At 44.6% G+C, this 25,682-nt stretch overlaps 1 protein-coding gene across 6 annotated transcripts in view; it reads left to right on the top strand.

Annotated features, from left to right (window-relative positions):
* Window positions 1–25,682, top strand: part of SIDT1 (SID1 transmembrane family member 1) — a 98,546-nt gene that overhangs the window by 64,609 nt on the left and 8,255 nt on the right. For 4 of the 6 annotated variants that reach the window (XM_059164097.1, XM_059164095.1, XM_059164094.1 and 1 more), the window contains 12 exons: window positions 9,247–9,318; window positions 10,633–10,778; window positions 11,633–11,706; window positions 12,853–12,919; window positions 14,168–14,241; window positions 15,231–15,354; window positions 15,564–15,681; window positions 17,907–18,043; window positions 18,678–18,786; window positions 21,616–21,630; window positions 22,685–22,761; window positions 25,449–25,495. In XM_059164097.1, coding sequence (XP_059020080.1) covers window positions 9,247–9,318; window positions 10,633–10,778; window positions 11,633–11,706; window positions 12,853–12,919; window positions 14,168–14,241; window positions 15,231–15,354; window positions 15,564–15,681; window positions 17,907–18,043; window positions 18,678–18,786; window positions 21,616–21,630; window positions 22,685–22,761; window positions 25,449–25,495 — 1,060 coding nt within the window. Of the gene's footprint in view, window positions 1–9,246; window positions 9,319–10,632; window positions 10,779–11,632; window positions 11,707–12,852; window positions 12,920–14,167; window positions 14,242–15,230; window positions 15,355–15,563; window positions 15,682–17,906; window positions 18,044–18,677; window positions 18,787–21,615; window positions 21,631–22,684; window positions 22,762–25,448; window positions 25,600–25,682 lie in introns of all 6 variants that reach the window. The other 2 variants (XR_009351134.1, XM_059164096.1) reach the window with 2 other exon arrangements.

Genomic DNA, 25,682 nt, shown 5'->3' with positions numbered 1-25,682 from the left:
CCTGCCTTCCCTTGACTCTGCTTTACTTCCAGTGCTGATGTGAGGTGAATTAGTTTGACACCCTCGCCTGAAAATGTCCGAAAGGAAGGACTTTTTCAGGAGCACCCGGTAACTTCTCATATTTCACTGGTGTAGAGTGGATCATTGACTTATTGTTAAATCAGTCACTGCAAAGGAGTAGATTTACCTGCAGATCAATCAAGCCTACTTACAGAACTAGATCTTCTTCCTCTAAGACCTGTTTCTCAAACTTACATTGTTAATGTTACAGGCCAGGTAATTCTTTGTTGTTAGAGACTGTCCTGTGCCCTCTAGGATGTTTAACTGCATTCTTCACCTCTACCTAGTAGAAACCAGTAGTACACGCCATCCTCATGACAACTAAAAATGTCTCCAGACATTGCCAAACGTCATCTTGGGGGCAGAATGGCCTCCCCACCTCTACAGCCCCAATTGAGAATATCTGACTTAAACACCCGGACTGCCAGGTGAGGATACCTGACCAAAAATCCCAGCTTAGTTAGGAAGTAGGGAATAGGATTGCTCACCACAAAGCGCTTTGAAATAGGGAAAGGTCAGGAGCCTTTTTTATGCAGACAGGCTATCTCGGAAAGATGGCCCATGACCACAAGTGAAACAAGACCTAGATGCCGAAGACAAGAGCAGAGAAGACACAGTCTACCCTAGGAAAAAACTAGTTAGCAACTCTTTTTTTTTTTTTTTAAGATTCTATTTATTTATTTGACAGAGAGAAATTACAAGTACACTGAGAGACAGGCAGAGAGAGAGAGAGAGAGAAGGAAGCAGGCTCCCTGCTGAGCAGAGAGCCCAATCCCAGGACCCTGAGATCATGACCTGAGCCGAAGGCAGCGGCTTAACCCACTGAACCACCCAGGCGCCCCTAGTTAGCAACTCTTTAAAGCCCATCAAAGGGAGCATTGAGAAACCAGCCTGGAGCAAGAGACAGAAGCAAGTGAGGGACACTATCTATCTGAAAGCTAAGGTGAGATATTGGGGGGCTTTGCCTTGCCGAGGAATGAGGATACAGAAATGCCTTTCTCTCCCAGGGGTCCCATATCCATGCGACTGTGGGGGCTACAGGAAGATCAGTGGAGATCAGAGCTACAGGGAATAGCAGAGGCACTGGTAACCAGCGCAAAAGCTAGGAGTACTATATGAAAGGGAAGGAGGATCCCATTAGACTTGGGATCCACCCAGATCAGTGCGGACCCAGACGTCTGAAAGGGAGAGGACAAATGCTGCCACAAGAAGAAGATGAGGCAGGGAAAACTCTTACAAGAGAGAAGCAGCCCACTTCACTCAGCCCAGTAGGATGGTGGGAGGAAGATGGCAGGGGAGTGGGGTAATGACAAAGTGACCAGGTGAGCAGGACGTGTGTATCTTCCTCTCCGTGCTGAACTCTGGGAGTGTGGTTATGGACTATTGACAGGTTAAAAGGAAGACCAAAACAGGAGATTTTACCCAGATTGTCAGTGGGGACTCAGGATGCCTGTCTTTTTTTTTTTTTTCCTCACAAATATTCTCTTTATAGATAAGCTTAATATTGGTGGCAAATTTTAATAGAGTAGAAAGGCTTCACATGTATTGTTCATATATATATACATATATACACACACACACATATATATATAAAGTTATTAAAGATAAATATATATATATTTAACAAATATATATATATGTAAAGATTTATTTTGTCAGAGAGAGAGAGCACAAGCAAGGGGAGCAGCAGAGGGAGAGGGAGAAGCAGGTTCCCGGCTGAGCAGGGAGCCTGATGTGTGATACGATCCCAGGACCTTAGGATCATGACACAAGCCGGAGGCAGATGCTTAACCAACTAAGCCACTCGGGGAATCCCTGTTTATATTTAAGGTTTATGTATCTTTCTGAAGAGAGAAGCTCTCAAACTAATGTGCACTGAGGAGGCAGGTCAGCTCTGAGGCCCCAAGGCCTCTGCCCCCTGTGCGCTCTCCAGGTGGGGGGACCGTGAACCGAGGCCCATGCCAGCTCCTCCCCGCAGAGAGAGTTCCAGGAGCGCTCCCATCATTGGAGGAGTTCTAAGGCTGGATCTTTTCTATTCTAGTTGCCCTTTTAAACCAGGGCTTTTGTCTATGCCCCCAAGGCAGACGGATTTGCTCCCGGTCCCTCAGAACTATCCCTGCCGCCCCAGTTCCTCCAGGGCCGGTTGTTCGCATTAGCGCGGCTTTGTTTATCCTGCTGTTCTATCTTTAGCTGTGCAGAAGCTGCTCAGTCAGCCCTCGGTTCTTCAGGAGGAATGGCTCTATAAATAGGTGCAGATTTGGTGTGTGCGAGGAGGAGGTAAGTTCAGTGTCTTCCCACGTTGCCATCTTGGACGGGAACTCTCTCCCCAACTTTTGAGACTTTGGGGATAGGTAGCCTGTTGGCATAAAACTGAAATTTCTCAGCAGTGAGTTCGTGTCATTTCTGACTCCCTCTTCAGCTTCCGACCTCCTGAGTCCAGAGACAGAAGAACACAGGACAATTATAAATATGAAGCCTCTGAAAGATCCAAACGTGCTCAAAGTGAGGTTTTTCTCCTCACACTGAGCATTCAACATAAAAAGCCAACATGTGAACATATCTTATGCAATGTTAACAAAGTAAACAGATGGCAAAGGGTTTGTGCTCAGGAAAAAAAAAAAAAAAAAAAGATGCCAGAACAAGTTTCTTCATTAAGATGAGCTCATTCACAACTTTATATGTTTACTTACTCCCAGCCAGAACATCTTGGTCTGTCCTATAAACTGATATTTTGTGTTTAATTCTTTCTGAATACCATAGAGAGTTAAATATAAGTATATAACTCCCCTTACGGAGCATCAAGTATATTTGAAGTTTGGGAGAGAACGCTTTGGTTTTCTGCATTCCATGAAGTCCTTAAATGTTAGAAAAATTAATAGAATACTGTTATCCAATGTTGGCCAATCTCATATTTAAGCTGAGCCTGTAGATGTCCACTGAGTTAACACATCTTTGTGTGCGGGCCACTGTAGTACCATGAAAATGCTGATGCTGTTGTCCCTCATAGAGCTACACGGGGCATTGCAGCCGCCTCCCAGTGGAAACTGCGGCCCGCGACTGTATCAGAACCACCGCCCGCTCAGTTACAAGCCAGAGCTGAGTATCAAAGGCAGTACCACCTCCGAGTCTGAACAGACCCACGCAGCTGGCTTTTGCTTTGTAATGAAGTTTCACCTCACAAAACAGGGATCGTTTTATTTGCTCGCTTGCTTTGATCTTAGCTTTTGTGTTATTTTCTTCCTTTGTTCACTCCCACAAAAATACTACTTCCCACAAACCATTTCAACCTCCTACCATCACCAGACTCAAGCCTTTTCCTAGGCACAGTTCTGCTTCTCAGAGCAGAGGGCTTCTCAGTAACATCAAAATGCCCCAAATTGTGGGTGTTACGATTTTAGTGTCATTCTCTACCTATTCTTTACACATTTAATATTTTTAATTACATCTTTTTTAAAGGATGTAGGCTGATGGTTAAAAAGAGGGAGCTTAAAGCCACAGAGTTGACCCGTATCAAAATATAGCGTTTTTCACAGAACTAGAACAAATAATCCTAAAATTTGTATAGACGACAGAAGGCCCTGAATAGCCAAAGCAGTCTTGAAAAAGATGACCCAAACTGGAGCTTTCGCAATCCCAGATTTCAGGATATACTACAAAGCCGTAGTGATCAAAACAATCTGGTACTGGTGCAAAAATGACACGTGAAAAAAGGAAAAAGTCTCTTCAACAAATGGTGCTGGGAAAACTGGACAGCTATATACAACAGAATGAAACTGGACCACTGTCCTACATACCATACACAAAAAATAAGCTCAAAATAGATTAAAGACCTAAATCCATAAAACTTCTAGAAGAGAACATAAAGTGTAATCTCTTTGACACTGGCCATAGCAACATTAGCTATGTCTCCTTAGGCAAGGGAAACAAAGGCAAAAATAAACTCTTAGGACTACACCAAAATAAAAATTTCTGCACACCAAAGGAAACCATCAACAAAACAAAAAGACAACCTACTGAGTGGGAGAAGATATTTGCAAATGATTTATCCAATAAGGGATTATATCCAAAATATATGAAGAACCTATATGACTCAACACCAAAGGGAAAAAAAAAAACCCAGACAAATAATCCAATTAAAAATGGGTAGAAGAGGGACACCTGGGTGGCTCAGTCAGTTAAGCTGCTGCCTTTGGCTCAGGTCATGATCCCAGGATCCTGGAATCGAGTTCCACATTGGGCTCCTTGCTCATCAGGAAGCCTGCTTCTCTCTCCGCCTCTGCCTGCCACTCTGCCTGCTTGTGAGCTCTCTCTCTCTCTCTCTCTGACAAATAAATAAATAAAATCTTTTAAAAAAAATGGGTAGAAGACATGAACAGACATTTCTCCAAAAGGAGACATCCAATGGCCAACAGACACATGAAAAGATACTCAACATCAGTCATTATCAGGGAAATGCAAATGAAAACCACAATAAGATACCTGTCATACTGTCAGAATGGCTAAAATAAAAAACACAAGAAACAGCAAGTGTTGGTAATGATGTGGAGGAAAAAGAACCCTCATGCACTGTTGGTGGGAATGCACACAGGTGCAGCTATTACGGAAAACAGTAGGAAATTTCCTCAAAAAATTGAAAAATAGAATTATCATATATCCAGTAATTTCTACTGGGCATTTACCCAAAGAAAATGAAAACAATAATTCAAAATGTTACATGTACCCCTATGTTTCTTGCAGCATTATTTATAATGACCAAATTACGGAAACAGCCCAAGTGTCTATAGGTAGATGAATGGATGAAGAAGCTGTGGGGTGTGTGTGTGTGTGTGTGTGTGTGTGTTTGTGTGTGTAACAGAATATTACTCAGGGACGCCTGGGGGGGCTCAGTCCTTTAAGTGACTGACTCTTGATTTCTGCTCAGGTCATGATCTTAGGATGGTAAGACTGAGCCTCATATCGGGCTACATGCTCAGCAGGGAGTCTGCCTCAGGATTCTCTCTCTCCCCCTTCTGTCTCTCCCCCTTGCACACTCTCTCTCTAAAATAAATAAATAAGTCTTTAAAAAGAAAAAGAATACTACTCAGCCGTAAAAAAGAATGAAATCTTGCCATTCGCAAGATTCGCATCGATGGATCTAGAGGGTATAATGCTGAGTGAAATTAGTCAGTCAGAGAAAGACAAATACCATATGATATCACTCATTTGTGGAATTTAAGAAACAAAGCAAACGAACAAAGAAAAAAAAAAGATGAATTAAAAAACCAGATTTTTAAATACAGAAAATAAACTGGCAGTCGCCGGGGGAGGTGGGGGGGGGCGGTTGGGTGAAGCTGGTGATGGGGATTCAGAGCACACTGATGATAAACACCCGTTATGTATAGAATTGTCTAATCATGTCGTACACCTGGAACTAGTATAACACTGTATGTTAATTATACTTGAATAGAAAGTTTTAAAAAGAGTGAGTTTAAGCTCGGAAAGAGAAAAATGTGAAAGACACTGAGGGAAATGTAAAAGACCACATCACCTGGGATGAGCCCATCACCATGGCTTCTGTGAGACCCCCCACAGTGAACTAGACAGAAGATACTAGCCTGACCCAGTAGAGCATCATCGGCAAGCAGCAGCAGACCACCTAAAAAGCAAAGGTTGTGCTTAGATATGTCTTTAAAGTATCAGCTTGCTATAGTGGAGATGCAAATAAGTCTCAACCTCCTTGTCGCTTTTGAAAGATATTCTTGGGCACTCTGTGAAAGTAACACAATTGATATTCATATCTTGAAGGAAAATCCCTGTATTATTTTTCAGTTACGAAGATAATTTTGGGGGCACCAGGCCTTCAGCTCAGATCATGATCCCAGGGTCCTGGGATTGAGCCCCGTGTCAGGCTCTCTGCTCAGTAGGGAGTCTGCTCCTCCCTCTCTCTCTCTGCCTCTACCCTGCTCCCCTCCCCCCCCATTCATATCCTCCTTTTCTCTCTCAAATAAATAAATACAATCTTTAAAAAAAAAAAAAAAAAGAAGAAGAAGAAAAGTTTTTGGGCACCTGGGTGGCACAGTCGGTTAAGCATCTGACTCTTGGTTTCAGCTCAGGTCATGGGAAAAAAAAAAAACCCAGACAAATAATCCAATTAAAAATGGGTAGAAGAGGGACACCTGGGTGGCTCAGTCGGTTAAGCTGCTGCCTTTGGCTCAGGTCATGAGATCAAGCCCTAAGTGAGGCTGCATGCTGGGTGTGGAGTCTGCTTAAGATTCTCCCTCCCCCTCTCCCTCTGACCCTCCCCCTGCTCACACACACACACACACACTCTCTCTCTCTCTCTCTCTCTCTCTCTCCCCCCACCCCACCAAAAGAAGAAGATAAGTTTTAACTGAAACCAATGCAATGAACCTCTTTCCATACACTGTCCGAGGAACTCTGGGCAAATCCTTGATTTCTCAAGTGTCTCCCTTATGTTATTTTAAAATGGTGGTCACACTACCCACCTCATAGGGCTATTGAAAAATTAAAAGGGTAAATTCTTGCAAAGAACTTCAAAGAATGTCTGACATACACTAAGTTATCAGTAAACACTGGCCAGTACTAGTAGTAGTTGTTGTTAGTAGTAGCAGCAGCAAGCACAGCAGTAGTAACAGCAACGGGAGCATGGGTTACAGTAGCAGTACTAGTGGATGTGGGAATAGTAAGTGGGACTCATTACGGTCAGCAGTCGCAGCAGCAAAGCTCTGTGCTCTTAACTATGGCCAAATCTGTCCTAGGTCAAAGAGCCCATCAAATTGTACACGACGTTTCCACATGACACTGCTATTGCACACACAAAAAATTTAGTATTTCATACTTAAGCATCTGCAAATAACCTCCTTCTTTGCCTTGAAGTTGGATGAAAAGCATAGAGGGTGTTGACACCATGTTACATATTTACGGGTGAGCCCAAGAAGGGCCAAGCAACATCTACTCTCTTGAAGTCATAAGACACAGATCAAGGAATCCCCAGGCCTGGGGACAGTGCCAGGGAGTCTGCATTCTGAGGGCCTGGAAACAGCCTTGCCCACCAGGACTGCTGTATTAGCCAAAGGCCTTGCTGTCCAGCTGAGCCCACTCTTGGCTAAGCTACCAAAAGGAGGAAGGAAATGGAGTCTCCCAGGCCATCTTTTATCACCCGGCTAAATATTTGGAACTCAGGATTTAATTCTTTTTCTTCATGAAGAAAAGGAATGGACACACCAAGAGTTTAAAAACATGATATAGCCTACAAGTTGGCTTGTTTGTAATGTTTTTATTACCCACCAGTGGGAGGAAGTGTATGAGGTGCGTGAGGAGAGCTGGCTGTGACAAGAGATGAACTGTTGGAGGCTTTTGGTTCCACGTATTATGTACTAGGGCAGGAACGTAAGCTGTAAGGAGGTGTATTTTCTATGAAGAAATGGAAAGATATTTACAATGAGGTTGTTATAGACTATCCTCAGTTATGTGTCTTCACTGAAAATGTATTTCCCTGCAACAGTATACCAGACTGACCAGTTAACCCATAGACTCTTTTTTTTTTTTTTTTTTTTTTTTTTGACTGGAATGTGATACAAGCAACCTCACCTCAGAAGAAAGATACAATATTGTGATTCCCACCAACCTGATAACATCCCAGATCTTGGACAAAGCTCAGGAGGCAGTGAAGACATATTCTCCTGCATCTCCACAGACCAGGGTGGCTCCTGGAAACATTGTAGCATTGTAGCATTAGAGAAACATCCTAGATAGGCTGCTTGTTTGTGGCTTCTCCTCTCCTTGTTCAGCTCTGCCTAATCCTCAGAGGTGGATAAACTCACTGAAGAGCATCTTGCCTCATAACCAAGGAGACCGTCGGGAGATGTTTTCCTCCGATGCTTGCGGTGGCCTGGCTCCAGAGGACACCACCAGACTTAGGAACGAGGTCGCTCCCTGGGCTGCTACCAGGAGAACCTCAATGGAAACATTTGAGGAACATTATCTTATTCGATTTTTCTCTCCCTGCCAACAGACATTTGGCAGCAGATCCAGAAATCTCTCTCAAAATATCTCACATTCTTCCTCATCCCCAGCTCAGTTGTCATCATTGGTTGCTCTGAGGAGTGGAGTAATTTCCTCCCTATCTGGGCTCATCCTGCAGATAGGGTACTGCTAAATGCTATTTTAAAAACATCCAAATTACAGTGCTTTAATTCCGTGTTTCTGTTCAGTGGTGGCCTTCCTCAAAATAATTTCAAGACCTGTGCTCCTTTGTTCTTGGGATCCTGCAGTCCCTTCAGGCAGGAACCAGGAGGGATTTTTTTCCCTGTAAAGTGTCAAAGAGCAAATCATGTCAGACGTCTCTCTCGCCATTTCTCAACTCTGCCACTATAGCCAAAGGCAGCCATAGACGAACCCAAATGACCGTGGCTTTATTTCCATAGAACTTCATATATGAACACTGGAATTTGAATTTCATATAATTTTTACCTGTCATGAACTCTTCTTTTGATTTCATTCCCCAACCATTAAAATTTTAAAACCATTCCTACTTCAAGAGGCAGACAAAAACAAGACCTGTACCCCTGGGGCTAATAATATATGTTAATTTAAAAAAAAAGAAAGAAAGAGGGGCGCCTGGGTGGCTCAGTGGGTTAAGCCGCTTCCTTCGGCTCAGGTCATGATCTCAGGGTCCTGGGATCGAGTCCCGCATCGGGCTCTCTGCTCAGCAGGGAGCCTGCTTCCCTCTCTCTCTCTCTCTGCCTGCCTCTCCACTACTTGTGATTTCTCTCTGTCAAATAAATAAAAAAAATCTTTAAAAAAAAAGAAATAAAAATAAAATAGAACGAAAGAAATCAAACTATATCTATATACATATACATACACATATTTGTGTGAGTATATATACATACATGTGTATGTATATATATATACATATAAAAGAATGGAAATTATTCAAAAAGAGGTAAAAATAAGAAAAAAACTGAAAAAGCAAATAAAAGTCTAAAAAAAAAAGAGGCAGGCAAAAACAGGTGGTGGGCTAGATTTGGCCCACAGGTCAAGTTCAGTGAGTCTTATATTCGAGTAAAAAGAAAATCAAGTTCAAAATGTTGTGATCTGATTATTCAGACTACTTAGAGTTGTGTTGTTTTGTTTTGGCAACTGGACGTTAAGTGTTGGCCTCTCTGTGTTTCTTTCCAACAGGCTCTGAAAACATGGTGGCGTCCCATCCCATTGCTGCCGGCACCCCTGAAGGAAGCAATTATGGGGCCATAGGTATTTCCTACAATGAGTTCATTCGTTGAAGTATTTCCTAATTCTCCAGAGAATAGGATATAAAGGGCCCTCCAGCCACTACTGACTGTGAGAGTGCGTGATGCGGTCATCCTGTAAGGTTGTCTTTTCTTTATAAGATGTGCCTTTATAAGGGTGATCTGGGAGGCTCCTTCCAGCTCTAACTCTCTCCAGTTCTGTTCTTCTGTGCCAGCCACACGTGAGCAGAATTCCCTTCCGTGGCTGCTGCCATCAACCCCCAAGGTCCCCGTGGGGATGCTTTCAGACCCAGCCTGAGTTTAGTGCATGAACAGTGTGTCAGAGTCAAGTCAGGGAGCCCAACATCAATTGACGAGCTGTTTCATTCTCAGATTTCAGTGGAGTGGGGGCGATCAGAAGACTAAGGCTCTGCTGCAGGTGAACATGGCCGTAGGCAAACAATTGCTCTTTCTGGCTAACTTCATAACTGAACCTAGTCATTCACATCGCAACCCCCCAGTGTTCATTGCATGGCCTGAAAGAGACAGAATTCCTGTGGGTCTATGAATGATTCATTTAAAATGTCAGGGCAAAGGGGCTGAGAGTCTTTACTCTGTTCCGTGTGCTGAAGCTTGGAGAAGCATGTGGGTTTCGTGCAGGCTACTTATTTCTGGCTCTGCAAGAACAGGGGAGTGTGTGTGTGTGTGTGTGTGTGTGTGTGTGTGTGTGTGTTTAATTCTCTGAACCAAAGAAATAAAGTGGAAGGTAGGCTCTGCTCATGGACTCATCGAGCTGCACAAATTCCCATCTGCTCTGGGAAACATTCACAAGAACACAAGGATTCTTCTTCCTGAGAGTGGTGTTCTCATGCTGTAATCATAGATGCAGCATGTGGGGGGTCTCGGTGTACACATACTTTATCCATGAGCAATATATAGCCCCTGGATATGTGTGTGCTTACACAGACATGTGGAAGATGCCCTATAGAACCATGCATGTACATGTTTATATATTTATGTTCCTATTTTAAAATATGAAACATGACATATAAACATCATCTTATTTTGTGCATCCAAATACCTTATCAGAGCAAATGCCTTTATGTTCTTAATATGTATTTGGCCCTAGAAATAGACAATGTAAATATAAAAAAATAGGAGAAGAGGAAAATTAGAAGTCCACTGAGAAGGAATTAAGAGAAAGAACATGTGTTGTGGGGAAGGAGTTCATTTTTCAACACAACATTTTCAAGAATGAGTCAGCACTGTGCCTTTTTGCAGAGAGGAATGGGCTCCATGGTACTCACTCTGGAAGGCAGCTGAGTTTTCTCTGTTTCAGAGGAGTCAAGCTCCAGTCCTGGCAGGCAGATGTCCTCCTCCGATGGCGGGCAGACGTGCCAGTCAGACACAGACAGCTCTGTGGAGGAGAGTGACTTCGACACCATGCCAGACATTGAGAGTGACAAGAATGTTATTCGGACCAAGGTACCTCTGCCTGACCAAACTCTGGGTGAAGGCGGAAAGAAAGTTCAACAAACACACCTTCAGCAAAACTCCGTTTCCTCTCTTTTCCTTGCAAGGGAAAACCAAACTTCCATGAGGGCTTTTGAGATAAAACACAAATACAGACTAAAAGCAATACTCGGCTAATTAGCATCTCTTTCTGGAAGAAGGAAGCGAGAGCATTTAGAACACTGCAATCTGTTCCCAGTCTTCAGGGTCTGGGGGCACCAGCCTGGCTCAGTCGGAAGGGCATGGGACTCTTGATCTCTGGGTTGTAAGTTCAAGCCCCGCGTTGGGTGTAGAGATTACTTGAGTAAATAAAACTTTAAACAACACCACTCAGGGTCTGAAGTGGCTGACTGAGGACCAGAAGGGCAGAAGAGTTCCAGCAGATGGAAGTAGAGGTTCACTGAGGGGTATACCCAGGGAAACTCCCTGGTTTTGCACATATCGTCCTCCAGGAATAAAGCTCATTTCTTTCTGGCGTATATTTATTATATTGGGTTGTAGCCAGTAAAGGAGATGAAAGCAGGTTGTCTAATTTCAATCCTGTCATTCAGGAATCACACAGTGGACATCTCTGAAAACTGAAAACCCATTCCTGAGATATATGAAGCATCTGAGACTCCCAATACATTTTCCACATCAGCCAATTCTTACTATTTCAGAGAAAATGCTAGGATTTTTATTGAGGTGCTGTGGAGGGAAAAATTGAAAGAAAAGTTTTATTAAATCATTTTAATCCCTAGTGAGGGATTGGATTGAAATTTTGTAAAGCTCTCCTATGTATCTTTGCCACGTACAGTTGTGCACTCTCTTTTTATTTGATACCCTAGATGTTCCTTTACCTGTCAGATCTGTCCAGGAAGGACCGGAGAATTGTCAGCAAAAAATATAAGATTTATTTTTGGTGAGTAGATGACTATTGGGACCATGGTTCCCTGAGTAAAATGGCAGTTTTCTTAGTAAAAGCCACAATCACTTATGGTACCAGTTTCCATTTAATGAAGCAAAAGTATAGATGTTTTGAGAATTCATGCCACATTCTATAAGAAAAACAAAAATAACAATAAAAGGCAACCAGTCCTAAATTAAAGACATACAAAGTTGGGGCACCTAGGTGGCTCAGTCAGTTAAGCGTCTGCCTTCAGCTTGGGTCACGGTCTCAGGGTCCTGTGATTGAGTCCCACATCTGGCTCCCTGCTTGGCGGAAAGCCTGCTTCTCCCTCTCCCGCCCCACCTGCTTGTGCACTCACTCTCTCTCTGACAAAAATAAAATCTTGAAAAAAAAATAAATAAAAGGAAAAATGAGAATGGTAGTAGAAACCCTTTTGTTTAGGGAGCACATCAACTCCCATTTCCAGAAAGACAACATAACAATAACATGTCACTATCTTCCATGAGAGGCACTACACTGGAGGCTTTATGTTCTTAGTATGTATTCTGTCTTCTCACCCTGCCTGAAAGGGAGATGGTACCCCAGCAGGTGATAAACAGACCTGTGGTGGTCAAGCACCTAGATGCAGCTTCTCTCCAAACGGAGAGGCTGAGCTGCCTGGCAGGTGACACCCTCGCACCACTGACCCCTGCTCAGAAATCCCAAGCTGATGCTGTGACAGTTCTTCCATACTTTTCTCCGGAGGGCTGCCATTTTACTTGGGTACAGATATCCCAGGGAAGCAGGGGCAGTGGGGGCCCCGCGGAATTTCATAGTGGGACCATCATTTTGGAACTAAGGTATCTTAGAGAGCCATATCCCTTCATATACTCCATCTCCCATTACTTACACTCTGGTCACTTTTAATCAGACAGCATTCTAAAGGAAAAGGCCCTCATCCATAATTTAGGTAAAGCAGAAGCAAGTGTTATTTATAGTTTTACCAGTGATTATAGTAGCGGGATGCTGCAGAGACAGGAGCTCTATAATCAGTTTCTAACTATGTTTACAAGTGAACTAAGGAGTTATGAGGTGGAAGGATTCTTTTTAAAAAAAAATTGGGCAAAGATTCATTGTTAATTTGGAAACAACTATTTCCGGTTCTTTCTGCCTGTTTAGGAACATCATCACCATTGCTGTGTTTTATGCGCTGCCTGTGATCCAGCTGGTCATCACCTACCAGACAGTAAGTGCTGCCCAGATCCCAGAATCCCAGTTTCATACCGCAGGGAGAGATCTTTGCTATGACTTACAGAGAAAGGTATCTATCACTTGAGCTCAGTTCAAGTGTGAATTTCCCATTTCAGTTCCAACTGGACCTGTCCATTGCTTCATCTTTGATGGACCTTTATATCTAGTTCCCAACTGTTTATCACAGAAGGGCTTGAGACCTCTTGTATTATTTTGTCACCCAAATCGAAGGTATCCCTTGATGCTCTTTCAGTCATAATATCTAGCAACTATATCTGTCATTTACCAGGCTGAACTTCTGATTGTCAAGGGGTAATGAATAGAGTAAATAAGTTCCAGACCAAAACAAAGAAACCCGGTGTGTAATTTAGCCTGCGCCCTCTTATAAAACTAAAAACAGCTTTACAAAACTAGTAAGATATTCAAATTTAGAAAATATAAAATAAGAACAAAAATTAAGTAAAAACAAATAAACAAAGATAGTAATTAAAGCAGCTTGAGAATCCTCCTCATAGTTCATAGAACCTTAGGATCCAGATCCCATAATGACCTTCTCCAGTGTTTATTACACACAGAAATCCTGCTTTGAAAGGATAAGGCTGACAATGTTTCTAATACAGTGTCTCCCAAACAGCTGTGCATCAAAATCACCTGGGGAGATTTTAAATCCTGATGTCCAGGCTCTACCCTATACCAAATTAGATCCAAGTCTCTGAGAATAGAACAGGCACCCGTATTGATTAAACCCCCAGTGAGTCTAGTGTACAGCCAAGTTTGAAAGCCAATGGTCTAATAGTATTTAGCCAATTCCCTACCTAATAATGCAATAAGGGTGAGGACTCTTATGAGGTTTGGGCACCACTGCTTCTAATCTCCAGGGCCCTATCTGAAGATAGAGCTGTGCTATGGTCTGGGAAGGTTCTTAACGTTAGAGATGGTGATAAAGACAGAAAACTGAACACATCCCCCCTCACGTCGCCTTGCCCTGTGGTTTATCACTTCTGCGCACAGGATGGGACAGCTCTGTACCCTCCCAACACACATCTAGAAAATAGAACATAGCATGACGGTCCTAATAACCCTGTGCTGTGTGAGGAGGGCAAACCACGACCCATCCCCTGCTGAGAAGGAACACTGCTTCCATGGTAAATCACTGTGAGCAGGGCCCGCCTTTTGTGATCTCAGGCTGGGCTCAGCAGATGGAGAAACGCTGCATCTCCTCTTCTCACTCTTGATGTTGCAGGTGGCGAATGTCACTGGCAATCAGGACATCTGCTACTACAACTTCCTCTGTGCTCACCCCCTGGGCGTCCTGAGGTGAGCCCTGCCCTCTGGTTGCGCGTGAGGCACTTAGAGATGCCTTTCTAGATGATGAAATGTCAGTTTTTTAAAATACTAAAAACAACCATGGAAAACTACCCCAGTTGAGGTTAAGAGGGATGAAATCTAGAAGTTTTGAGACCAGATGTGCTCCTCTCATTCCCGTATAGGGGCCTCAGGAGAGAGTCCTAAGAATAACCAGCTAAGAAGAGGGCAGGGATGTTTCGAAAAGATTAGGTCCTAGATGTAACGACACTCATCCATGCACATGAGTTCCTCGTACATTAATCCACTGAACAACCTCATAAACTGCATAGGATTATCATTACTCCCACTTTCAGATGAAGATGCTAAGGCTTAGAAAGATAAGGCCTTGTGGGAGGTTCTTCACCTGTCAGTGATGTCAGGACTCAAACCCAGGCCTGCTGCCTCCAAGGCCATGCTCTGCCCTCCAGAACATGGGGAAGTGGAAAGAGCATTCGTCTGGCAGCTGGGAGCCAGACTTCTTGTTCCAGAATTAAACCAGCCTCAGTTTCCTGAAATAAAGCAGCTGGCTATGACCAGCTGACACTTCACCATTAGAGAGCTGAATATTGACACACACAGCATGGGTCCAGCTGTGAGAATTCCCTCTCAGAGCGCAGCTGAGACCCTCGGCCAAGCTGCCCATCCCTGAAGCAGCTGTTTCCCAGGATTCATTCCATACCAGTCCTCGGGATAAGAGAGGACTGAGTGGGTATCAGGGAAGCCAATCAGGCATCCAGGGCAGAAACCGACAGACACATTATCACAGGCTAGGCATCCTAAAATAAAGGAGTAAGGCTAAAGATGATCTCTGATGATTTGCCAGTCGTGAAATCTGATGAGAAGGCTGGGCAGAAAACGTGGGATGCTGAGAGGACTCACACACTCGTTCATGTGTGCATTCATTCTCCAAATCTCTTGGATCGCCTGGACTCTCTCATGGTTTCCCTCTTATCCCTTAGTGCCTTCAACAACATTCTCAGTAACCTGGGCCATGTGCTCCTGGGCTTCCTCTTCTTGCTGATAGTCTTGCGCAGGGACATTCTCCATCGCAGAGCCCTGGAAGCCAAGGACATCTTTGCCATGGTGAGGAGAGGGCAGCCAAATCAGATGTGGGAGCTAGGAAGGGTCATGGTTCTGAACTGTATCTACAAAGGGGAGGGACGTATGGCTGGATTGTGTGGTGTTGGATTACAGGAAAAGAATAACAGGAGGCCAGAAGCTTGGGTTTCCAGATTGTACGGCTATATCACCAGTTGGTGTCTTTCCACTGACCATGCTCTCTCCTCTTTCAGGAATATGGGATTCCTAAACACTTTGGTGTTTTCTATGCAATGGGTATTGCATTGATGATGGAAGGAGTGCTCAGTGCTTGTTACCACGTCTGCCCTAATTACTCCAACTTCCAATTCGGTAATTAGAATTTCCATCAACCACACAGATTTGAGTTATAGGAGTCCTGTCCTGGGACCCTTCCCAAATGTAAGCAAGAATTGAATGATATTTTATGTGAGCTAAAGTGATTTGAGGGCACCTCCTCACAGAACATGGTTTTCATGGGTCATGCCATCTTTTCTCTCTGACCACCTTTCGGACTACAAAAGGCTCAACATTCAATGATAATCCCATGGTTAGAGCTGCAGATGAGCAATGGGCAGATAGACTCCTCCAACAAACAGGAATTTTCCCTTAGTATAATTTGGCTTAGCTTAGCAATTAGACTGCTTTGGGTTGAAAATAATAGAAAGCCCAATTCAACTGGATTAAATAATAAGGACAATTATCAGCTCACCTTCTGCAAGTGCAAAGGTGGGAAAGGCTTGCGATGGATTCATCAGGTGGCTGTGGCTCCAGTTCTCTGCAAGGCCTTGGGCTGAGCTTGGCCTGTAGGCTGATTTTATCCTCAAGCTTTCAGGAAACTCATGATGGCAAAAATAGCTACCGTAAGTCCTGGCTTCACATCTCTACTTCATGATGTTTGGTGGATGCAGCAAGCTGGTTTCCAGAAGCCTTCATTTAAAAGCAAGGAAATTTCTTTGCCAAAAACCCCCAGATGACATTCTTCCATACCTCAGTAGTTTAAATAGTCACAAGCCCACGGTTAGCTCAAGCATGGGTTGGTACACTGATCATGGTGGCAACGGCAGGGCACTACCTTTAGACCAAGAGACCCATTGGTAGAACCAGGAGTTGGAGTTAGCTTTGCTGAAACAAATAGGAAAGGCATGAATTTCTGAATTGAAAATGGGGAAGATATCTGAGTTAGTACTGATATGCTGTCAGAAAGGAGGCGGGGAAGAACTGATGCTAGTAGTAGGCAATTAACAGTGACCCCCATACTCAAGGATAGGGATTTTAAAAAGTAGTCATTTTTATGTTTGTGTTCTAGCCTCTGTCTGTGAATCCAGAACACCACAGAAATTCTGTCACATTTAATTTTCTTTAGTTAGAAACATTTTTAATAGAAAAAAACTGTAGAGAACCCTATCAGTCACCACTCAGAACAAATGCCAACATTTTAAAAATATTTGCCTTGAATCTACTTTTTAAGAAATAAAACGCCGTGATAAAGTTTGAGGTTCCTTGAACTGCTTTCCAAATTTATTCCACCCTTCCCCAGAGGCAACAGCTATGACTAATTTGATATTTATCAGTCCAGTTTGTTTTTATAATTCTACTACATTTGTAGTAAATTAATATTTAGTTATCACACTCTGTTCTGTAACTTTTTTTTTCACCCAATGATATGTTTTCAAGATTTACCAATATTGAATCAAGGACATCCAGTTCACTCATTTTTAAGGACTGTCATCTTCTGTAATAAAAATATGAGCACTGCATTTATGGGGCACCATCCAAACATTGCACACAGTGTCCAGTGAATACCCTTACGTAGTTCTCTTTGTGGGACACGTGGGAGAGGTTCCCTGGGACACTTAGACATAGAATTTTGGAGTCACCTGACTTATGCATCTTCCATTGCTAAAATACTCAGTTTCTGCAGAGTATTAATTCCTGCTTCCACTAGCTGCCTGAGAGTTCCCATTCCCCTACATCAGCATGAACATGTTATTGTCCGACATTTAAATGTTTCGCTACATTCTTAGGTAATATGGGACATTGCCTTGTTGTTTGAATTTGTATTTCCATACTTCTCATGCAGCTATGCCACATTTCATTTCTAGCTGTTTTCCATCCCTTGGCTGTAAAGCTGGGTTTGAGCAGTGATCAACACGGTTCTATTTCAGGGTGCTGATAAGGACCTAACAGTCCACCTAGGATGCTTTTTATTGTCTCCGCTCCCTAATTGTCACCAGTATGGGCTCCTGTTACAACTGCTAAACAGCAACATTTAAACACAAATTCCTCCACAAGTAGGGATAGTCGGTTATTTACCGTGTCATCGGATGCTTTGCTTCCATGAAGTAGGAACAGCCTCGGAGGGCTTTAGAAATGGGATGTGTGGGGTCTGGCTAGAGAACGTGGGGGCAGAGGCTGTCCCGTTGGAGGTCTCCACATAGTCTGAGGGCGACAAATACTCCAGGGCCTGAGAGCAGGGGGTTCCCAGGCTCCAGAGAGAGGATCTGTCTGTGGCCCACTGGGTCCTGACTGTTTCCACTCCTCCTGTGTGCCCTCAGACACCTCCTTCATGTACATGATTGCCGGCCTCTGCATGCTGAAGCTCTACCAGACCCGCCACCCAGACATCAATGCCAGCGCCTACGCCGCCTACGCCTCCTTCGCGGCGGTCATCACGCTCACTGTCCTCGGAGTGGTGCGTGCCCACCTCCCTGCCCCCAGCACCTTCAGCCCTGCTTTCCTAGGGGATGCTCCCTTGGGAGGTTGTCCATTGTTTGCTTGCTTGACCTCAGGAGAACAGGTTTGAATGAATCGCAATCCTTAGTTCCTGATAGGCGGCCATCGGGGGTCAATTCATGGTATTTTACTGATGTAGCAAGGTAGTTATCTCTAATAATGTAAGAGGCACCTGTAAAGCTAGCCCTGTAGAGTTTCGCCGTCAAGCTGGGACTTGACTCACATGAGATCGGTGTAGAGATGGACAAGCTGATCGGACAGAGACTGAGTGGACGCCACTCATGGAATGTGCAGGGACATGTGTGGGTTGGGTGCAGTTATTTGAAGAGTACTGGCCCCCAACTCTACACCTGTTGCCCTTTCATTGTTGCTGTTCGGTGTCTCCCCCATTTCTTTCCTCTCCCATTGTCACAGGTAGCCATTCGTTTTGGCGCAGTAAGGTACCTGTGAGCTCACAGAAGTTAGGGGCGGGGAGAGACACCACAATGCATGCACGGCTGGGGTCTGTCTCCATGTGCATACATGACAGAATGATTTTCATGAGTTCTGTGGGGAACAGCCCCGATGAAAGTAACTTGCATCTTTACTCCTAGGTGTTTGGAAAAAATGACCTGTGGTTCTGGGTCATCTTCTCTGCAATCCATATCCTGGTGTCCCTGGCCCTCAGCACCCAGATCTACTACATGGGTCGTTTCAAGATAGGTGAGTCACCTGTTACCCTATACTGAACACACTGATGAACGTACCCCAAGACAACATTGTCTTTGCTTACCCTAAATGGAAGTGTTGGGGGTCATCATGAATACGGTCTCTGAATTCTGTGTTTAGTAACTTCTCCTGTATTGGGTCACCGTGAGCTGTTGCCACGGTGTTTCAACCGAGAACTAAGCTTGCCCTACCTCAGACTGAGGCAGACCTCCAGCTCCAAGTCCCAGTGCTTTATAACTCACGGAACTCTGAAAGTGTGTTTGAAGAATGGTGCACCCACCTCGCCACTTGTTCCACCTAGAGAAATCCTTTTCTGTCTGTAGCATTTAAAAGGAGCATTTCTCTGAGCAGGCTAAATGGTTATCGAGAATGAATTCTATATTGTTTTCAAATTCTGGGACTGGAACGAATATTTTGAGACTTACCATTCTTAACAGCAGGACACCGGCTGAACTCCCCCACAACAATGCACACGTATCACCGTAGAGCACTCACTGCTCCATGGAAATCAGTTTCTGATCTGGGGCCATCACTCGTTATATGTGGGAACAGATTTGAGTCGTTGTAGAGAATTACATTTCCCCAGTCCTTTGAAGGGCCAGGAAGTCAGACTTAAATATTCTTTTATCTATTTCAAGAAAACTAATTACATATAAACATAGGTCCATCCCTAATATTTGCAGAGCCCAAAAGTCCACATAATCATGTGTGTAAAAATTTTGAAGTTCTAAAGCAGGCTAAAAAAAAAAAGAAGAAGAAGAACCTATTAAATACATGAAAGGAAGGAAGGAAGAAAGAGAGGTAGAAAGGGAGAGAGGGAGACCAACAAACTGATGACTATAATATGCCTTCATTACAACCTAGAAGGTCCAGGCTCAAATTTAAAATTGTCAGCTCCCCAAGAACACTCCAGAACACAGCTGATTAGGAGAGCTGGTCTCCAGCCCTTATCCATCTTTTCTTTCCACTCTGGCTCTGTCCTGCATCTTAAGCAGTCTCACAGGTATGCACATCGACATTCCTGCCCAAATTCCAGTTGGCCACTCCTTGCCCCTACAGGTGCTCACTCTAACAGCACCCAATGCCCTCAGGAAGATCGACGGGTGAAGGGAGCTATGCAGGCTCTGAGTGAACTCAAGTCCATCTGGGTAGAGAACTCTGGGCTCTGGAATTCAGAATGTGGTCCAGAAGGAGAAGGAGTAACTCCTTCATCCAGCAGACCCCTCACTCACTGGGGATCGAGGACCTTTAAAATATGGCCAGGTCTTAGATTCACATAAACAAGTAGCTTATGATTAGAAAGCTGAATAAAACAATTTCAGCAGTGTAGTTTTCTCCTTGGGCTCAGTCAGTAGATTTGCCTTTGGCGTTAACATAGCCAATGTATCTTCAAGTTGCCCAGTGGAAGCATCGCTAAGTGGTTGTAGAGAGCACTCGGTTTGGGCTCTGGTCATGTCCCAACCTCCAGACTCACAGGTGAGTGAAGTCATGCAAAGTCAACTTTGAAAAGGAAAATAATTTGAAGCACTCTTGATCTGGCTTCTCCTAGGTTCTCCCAGAACTGGAAAAACAAATTTGAATTCAGATATATGTGACAGGAGGGTTCATTAATAATACATAAGAGAGCTTTTAGTATATTTATATTACTTTTGCCCTATGCGATTTTGCCTTACTATATAGTTTACCTTCTTAAAAAGGAGAAATTTAATGTATTATGTTGTGGCCATGTGATCGTCTGGAGCATCTCAACAAGAACAAGATGTCACACATGAAGATGGAGGATTTGATCACAAAGGGACCCTTCCTTAGACAAGGTCGAGGTAGAGAAGAGCGAATGGGGTAGCCTGGCAACCTGGAGTCAGGAGTAAGGAAGCCCAAAGGACAGGGAGGGAGTGGTTGCCAAAATGTGGAAGGAGAGGGAGTCACTCTGAAAGGAGCAGTGACCTTTAGATGACAGACATGGGCCAGTCTGAGGCATCCTCCCAGTGAAGGTGCCAGGTGGATATACACTCTGAACTCACTCTCTTCCCTGAGCCCCTCCAATCTCCTGCTGGGGTTTCCCGCTATCCAAATCCATGGAGAGGGAGCAAAGCCACTTATGGGGTCTGCAGTCAGCCTCCCCGGGGGGCACGGTGTGGGACAGAGGTGTGGCCAAGGTCATTGGAGGACAGCCAGTGCATAGCATCACTGAGATGTTCAATTTCTCTACTCAAGGAGTCTTCCTCAAGTGATCACAGATTTCATGTCTAAAGGAAAATGTGCCATTCTATGGTGACAATGGTCGCAACTATATTTAGTCCAAAGACGGGAAGTTGGGCTAGTGGACCGTGGCTCAGCCAACACCAGCCTTACTGCCCATTGTATAAGCTGCCTCTGATTTCTAGAATGACTTACACCCTTCTCTGTGGCCCTCAGGCCCTACCTAAAAATGAATATGGACACGGGAAAGGCAGCAGGGATGGGGCAGAGCATTCCTAAGGAGACAGAAAACCAGAGAACTCCTTGCCCAGATCCTGACTATGCTTCAGAGCCAGGGGTTTGCTCATGAGAAAGGACGGACAGCACATTGCAAGCAGTGCCCGAAGGAGATGGGGCGAGACAGACGTCTGCTTCCCTCTAAGGAATAGTAGACTTGGGAATGTTTGAGCCAGGCAGAAAGATTCTGTGTTCTCTACGATGAGAAAACATTGTTTTTTTAATTGGAAAATAAAATGAAAGTCATCGCTTTGAGAGGAAAAATAAAATGACCAGTAGTTTACCTGTTTGGCTACCGTCTTATACCATTTTCTTCTCTCATTTCTTCTCTGCTTTCCACTGATTCAGACGGGTCTGATACAGGTAACGTTCAGCCACCCTTCCCAGGGTTCTTGGTTGTTTTCTTAACAAAGCGACTGGCAGGGCTGTCCTGCCAGCTCTGCTCCCCAGAACCCCCTCCCAGGCTGAGCACGATCAGTGGGGGGAGGGGAGAAAAAGGGGGGAAGGGGTCAGGGCTGCACTCCAACCCAGCCTGCCCCCTGCCTCTTCTGGGCTATTGCATGGACCCACCCCCCCTCCTCCATCCCTCAGTATAGGCAGTCTAGAGAAGTCTGGTTCCACTGACCCCAGGGGTAGACATGAAGGGGAACAACGTTCACAACAGAGCTGGGGTCCCCCCTCGCAGACATGCTGGCTTTGAGCAGACCCCAGCCTTCCTGTGACATCTGAGGGGTAGACGGCGCGCAGAAAGACTGCTCTACCTGTGACCCTCACTCAGTTCCTATGACAATCATAACACCTACACTTGCTGTGTTTCCTCCTATGCTTTTGAAGGACGGTATTTAAGGCTTCCTTTCCTGTCTGTTTCTTGCCTTCTTAACTTACAATCCTCTGATTCCAGCTTCCTGACAAGTTTAGGCTTTCCGAACATGCTTCCTAAATGGCAGGAAGTTCGGTTCTTACTGACTTAGAACCACATGGAGAAACACAGATTAGAATTTTTGCGAGCGAAGATTCCCCATCCTCTAGAGAGAGCAGTTGTTTTAAGGTAGCTTGAGGGGTCCCATCACATCTCTGCTCTGGAGGAACCAGCACTGGGGTGAACTGTAAACAAAGGGAACCGTAGCCCAGGGGCCGGTGGAAGGGCTGGCCAGCCACCCACATTACTGGTGAGCGCTTGTTACTGTGTCCCCCTCACTTGCCTCCCTGCAGGGTGATGCCTGGATCTTGCTTGCCTCCCGGGACAGCCTGGGGGCCGCAGGCACTGTTTTTTAAGGCCAACATATATTGCTGACCTATTCGGTGTGCAAAGCATAAAGCGAAGGCAACATCATCTTGGCCCTCAAAGCCTGGGCCATTGGGGAGTATCTTGTATGACCTCTGACTCAGCCTTCCCATGCGATTGTGTCATCGGCAGACTTGGGGATTTTCCGACGGGCCGCGATGGTGTTCTACACGGACTTTGTCCACCAGTGTAGCCGGCCGCTGTACATGGTACGTGCGCATCCTGTGTGCCTTGGCCTTCTCCCAGAGAGCGCGGGAACAGGAGGAGGGGCAGGCTCGGGGCAGACGCTCAGGTTCTCTAAGTCGAGAGAGCCAGATGGCCCAGGGTGGCAGAGGTCCAGTTAGGGGGAAGAAGCGTGTTACTTTCTCTTCTCCCTCATGGGAAAGCAAGCTGGGATGGATCTATTTTTATACATGAAACGCTGCTAGTGTATAAAGAGAACATATGTGTATACATAGAAAACTACTAAACAGTGACAATCGCTGTGGGGAAGGATCAAGGCAGGGCATCCGCGTATAAAATCACCCGAAGAAATATGATTATTTCACTTGGGGAAAGGGAAGAGGCACTTGCTCCATAATTGTACCCAGACAGCAGGCACGAAGCAGGCCTGTCCCAAGCAAACCCAGGCACCTATCTCTCCAGTTGCTTTCATTATACCTTGTTTGACTTTTTTACGGTGGGCAAGAATATTCTTTCAAAATTGTGCTTATTCATTAGTGGCTGAAACACAAGTCCTAAACATTCACCATTGTTTTCAGTATATTATACATGTCTCCACGGAGCAGAGGGATGGGCGCCCTGGTCCCAGCTCTATCTTGGCTGGCAGGCCAGGGACCTTAGGAAGGCCATATATGTCCCCTGAGTCAAGGGGGACCTTTACAGAAGCAACTGGTGCTGCTGTTGGGGCCTGGCACACCAGAGTTTCCTAAGAACTTGCTAACAGTATATGATCCCAGGATGTTTACATAGAGCAATATGAGAATATTTGAGGCATCTAGAGCTTGGGCAGGAGCTGTAGGCACCAAACCTATAGGATTTTATTCATGTGAAAACTTAAAAATCCAGTAGGACCTGTGAGTCTTTGGGGAGTTAAGCATGCTTTGGCTGTGAGCCGGGAAGAACAATTAACATTTTGTTTGTTTGCTTGCTTACATTAAGGGATACAGGCGGTCTCCCCCCACCACCACCCATAGACTATTTTTTTAGAGCCGCTTTTTAGGATCCGCAAAAAATTGAGCCAAAAATACAGAGATTTCCCATCAATCCCTTCCCCCCCACAAGCACAGCTGCCTCCACTATCCACACCCCCAACCAAAGCTGTACGTTCGTTAGAATCAATGAACCTACACAAACATGTCATAATCATTCCAAGTCTATAGTGTACATTCTTTGAGCTTTGACAAATTTGTAATGACAGGATTCACCATTTTAGTATCCTACAAAGTCGTTTCCCTGCCCTAAAAATCCCCTGGGCTCCACCTGTTCTTCCCACTCCCCCTCCCCTCTGATGCCTGGAAACCACCGATCTTTCTACTGTCTCCAAAGTCTTGCCTTTGCCTGAACATCATATAGCTGGAATAATACAGATTTTAGCCTTTTCAGATTAGCTTCTTTCACTTATTAATAGGCCTTTGAGATATCTCCGTGTCTTTCCATGGCTTGGTAGCTCATTACTTTTCAGCACCAAATACCACTCCATGGTCTGGATGCATTACTACACTTTGTGTATCCATTCACTTGCCGGGTGACACTTTGTAATTCGGCAGTTACAAATAAAGCTGCTATAACAATTGGTGCTCAGAGGTGCCTGGGTGGCTCCGTCAGCTGAACATCTGACTCTTGCCTTAGCTCTGGTCTTGATCTCACGGTCGTGAGTTCGAGCCCCACATTGGGCTCTGCACTGGGCATGGAGCCTATTTTAAAAAAAAAAAAAAATGTGTGCAGGTTTTTGCATGGTCCTATGTTTTAGGGTGTTTTAAATTCTTTTGGACAAGTACCTAGGAGGGCAGTTTCTGGATCGTATGTCAAAACTATATGTGGTTTTCTAAGACACTGTCAAACTGTCTACCAAAGTGGCTGTACTATTGGGCATTCCCAGCAGCAGTGAATGAGCCTTCCTATTGTTCCACATCCAGGCTAACATTTGGGGGGACCCCTGTTTCAGTCTTTCTAATAGATGGATTCATTTTTTTTAAATGAAGATATTTCCTCCAAACTGGACGGATCACCCACAAAGACAGAGCATCGCCACTTTTAAATAGTCAACGAGGCCATGCAAATTAAAGCATAATCAGAAACCACCTAAAAGTTTTAAGTTGTACGCTGAGGTGCAGAACCAGATTGTGAATGAATCCCTACCCGAGTCATTTTCCTCTGAGATGGACCTTTCCAATTTTTCCCACTACTAGTGTCTTTAGTGTTGAAACTATGTGTTTAGAGATCAGGAGCCTGGGAACTTCAGGGCCTCCGCGGAGCCAGAGTAATGGGTAGGAAACCAGTGCCTCCCAGGTGAGTCCCACAAGCCACCCATGGCCCATGAAGTAACATAATGCCAGGGAAGACCAGCGGCTTAATGCTTTTTAACTACAGAGTCAGCTGTAGTTGGGCTCACTGAGAAGTGGGCCCCAGGTGCCCAGCTACCCTCAGCACTGTGGAGAATCAGTAAGAGTTCTGTTTACTGACCACATCTTCTTTGACACTGTTTCGTCTGTTCAGTCCCAGGACTTGCCATTGGTTCTCATGGCGGATTAGGAACTGACTATCTGCACAGCTTTCTTAAGAACCATGGAAACTCTTCCACCGGGCAATTGTTTTGCTGTAATAGATGTTTCCCAGGTGGTAGGTTAAAAGAAAAGCGATGTGTGCAGCCTCTCATTTGATGCTTTCTTACCAGGACAGAATGGTGTTGCTCATCGTGGGGAATCTGGTGAACTGGTCCTTGTAAGTAGTCTTAGGAAGACAAGTCTTCTCTCTTCGTTGATGTCTAGAAAACTGTGGTTTCGCTTTCCTTGGCTGTCATTTTTATAAAGAAATATGAAACTAAGGTGAGTGTAAGACTGTGCTTGCCCCAGGGACTTGAAAGAAAGGTACTTTTTTCTTCTGCAAAGAAGGCACTAGGAAGCCTTGT

This window comes from Mustela lutreola, chromosome 2, assembly GCF_030435805.1.
Source record: "Mustela lutreola isolate mMusLut2 chromosome 2, mMusLut2.pri, whole genome shotgun sequence".
Lineage (NCBI taxonomy): Eukaryota > Metazoa > Chordata > Mammalia > Carnivora > Mustelidae > Mustela > Mustela lutreola.
The sequence above is the reverse complement of the archived record's forward strand: the minus strand, read 5'-3'. Positions and strand labels throughout refer to the sequence as shown.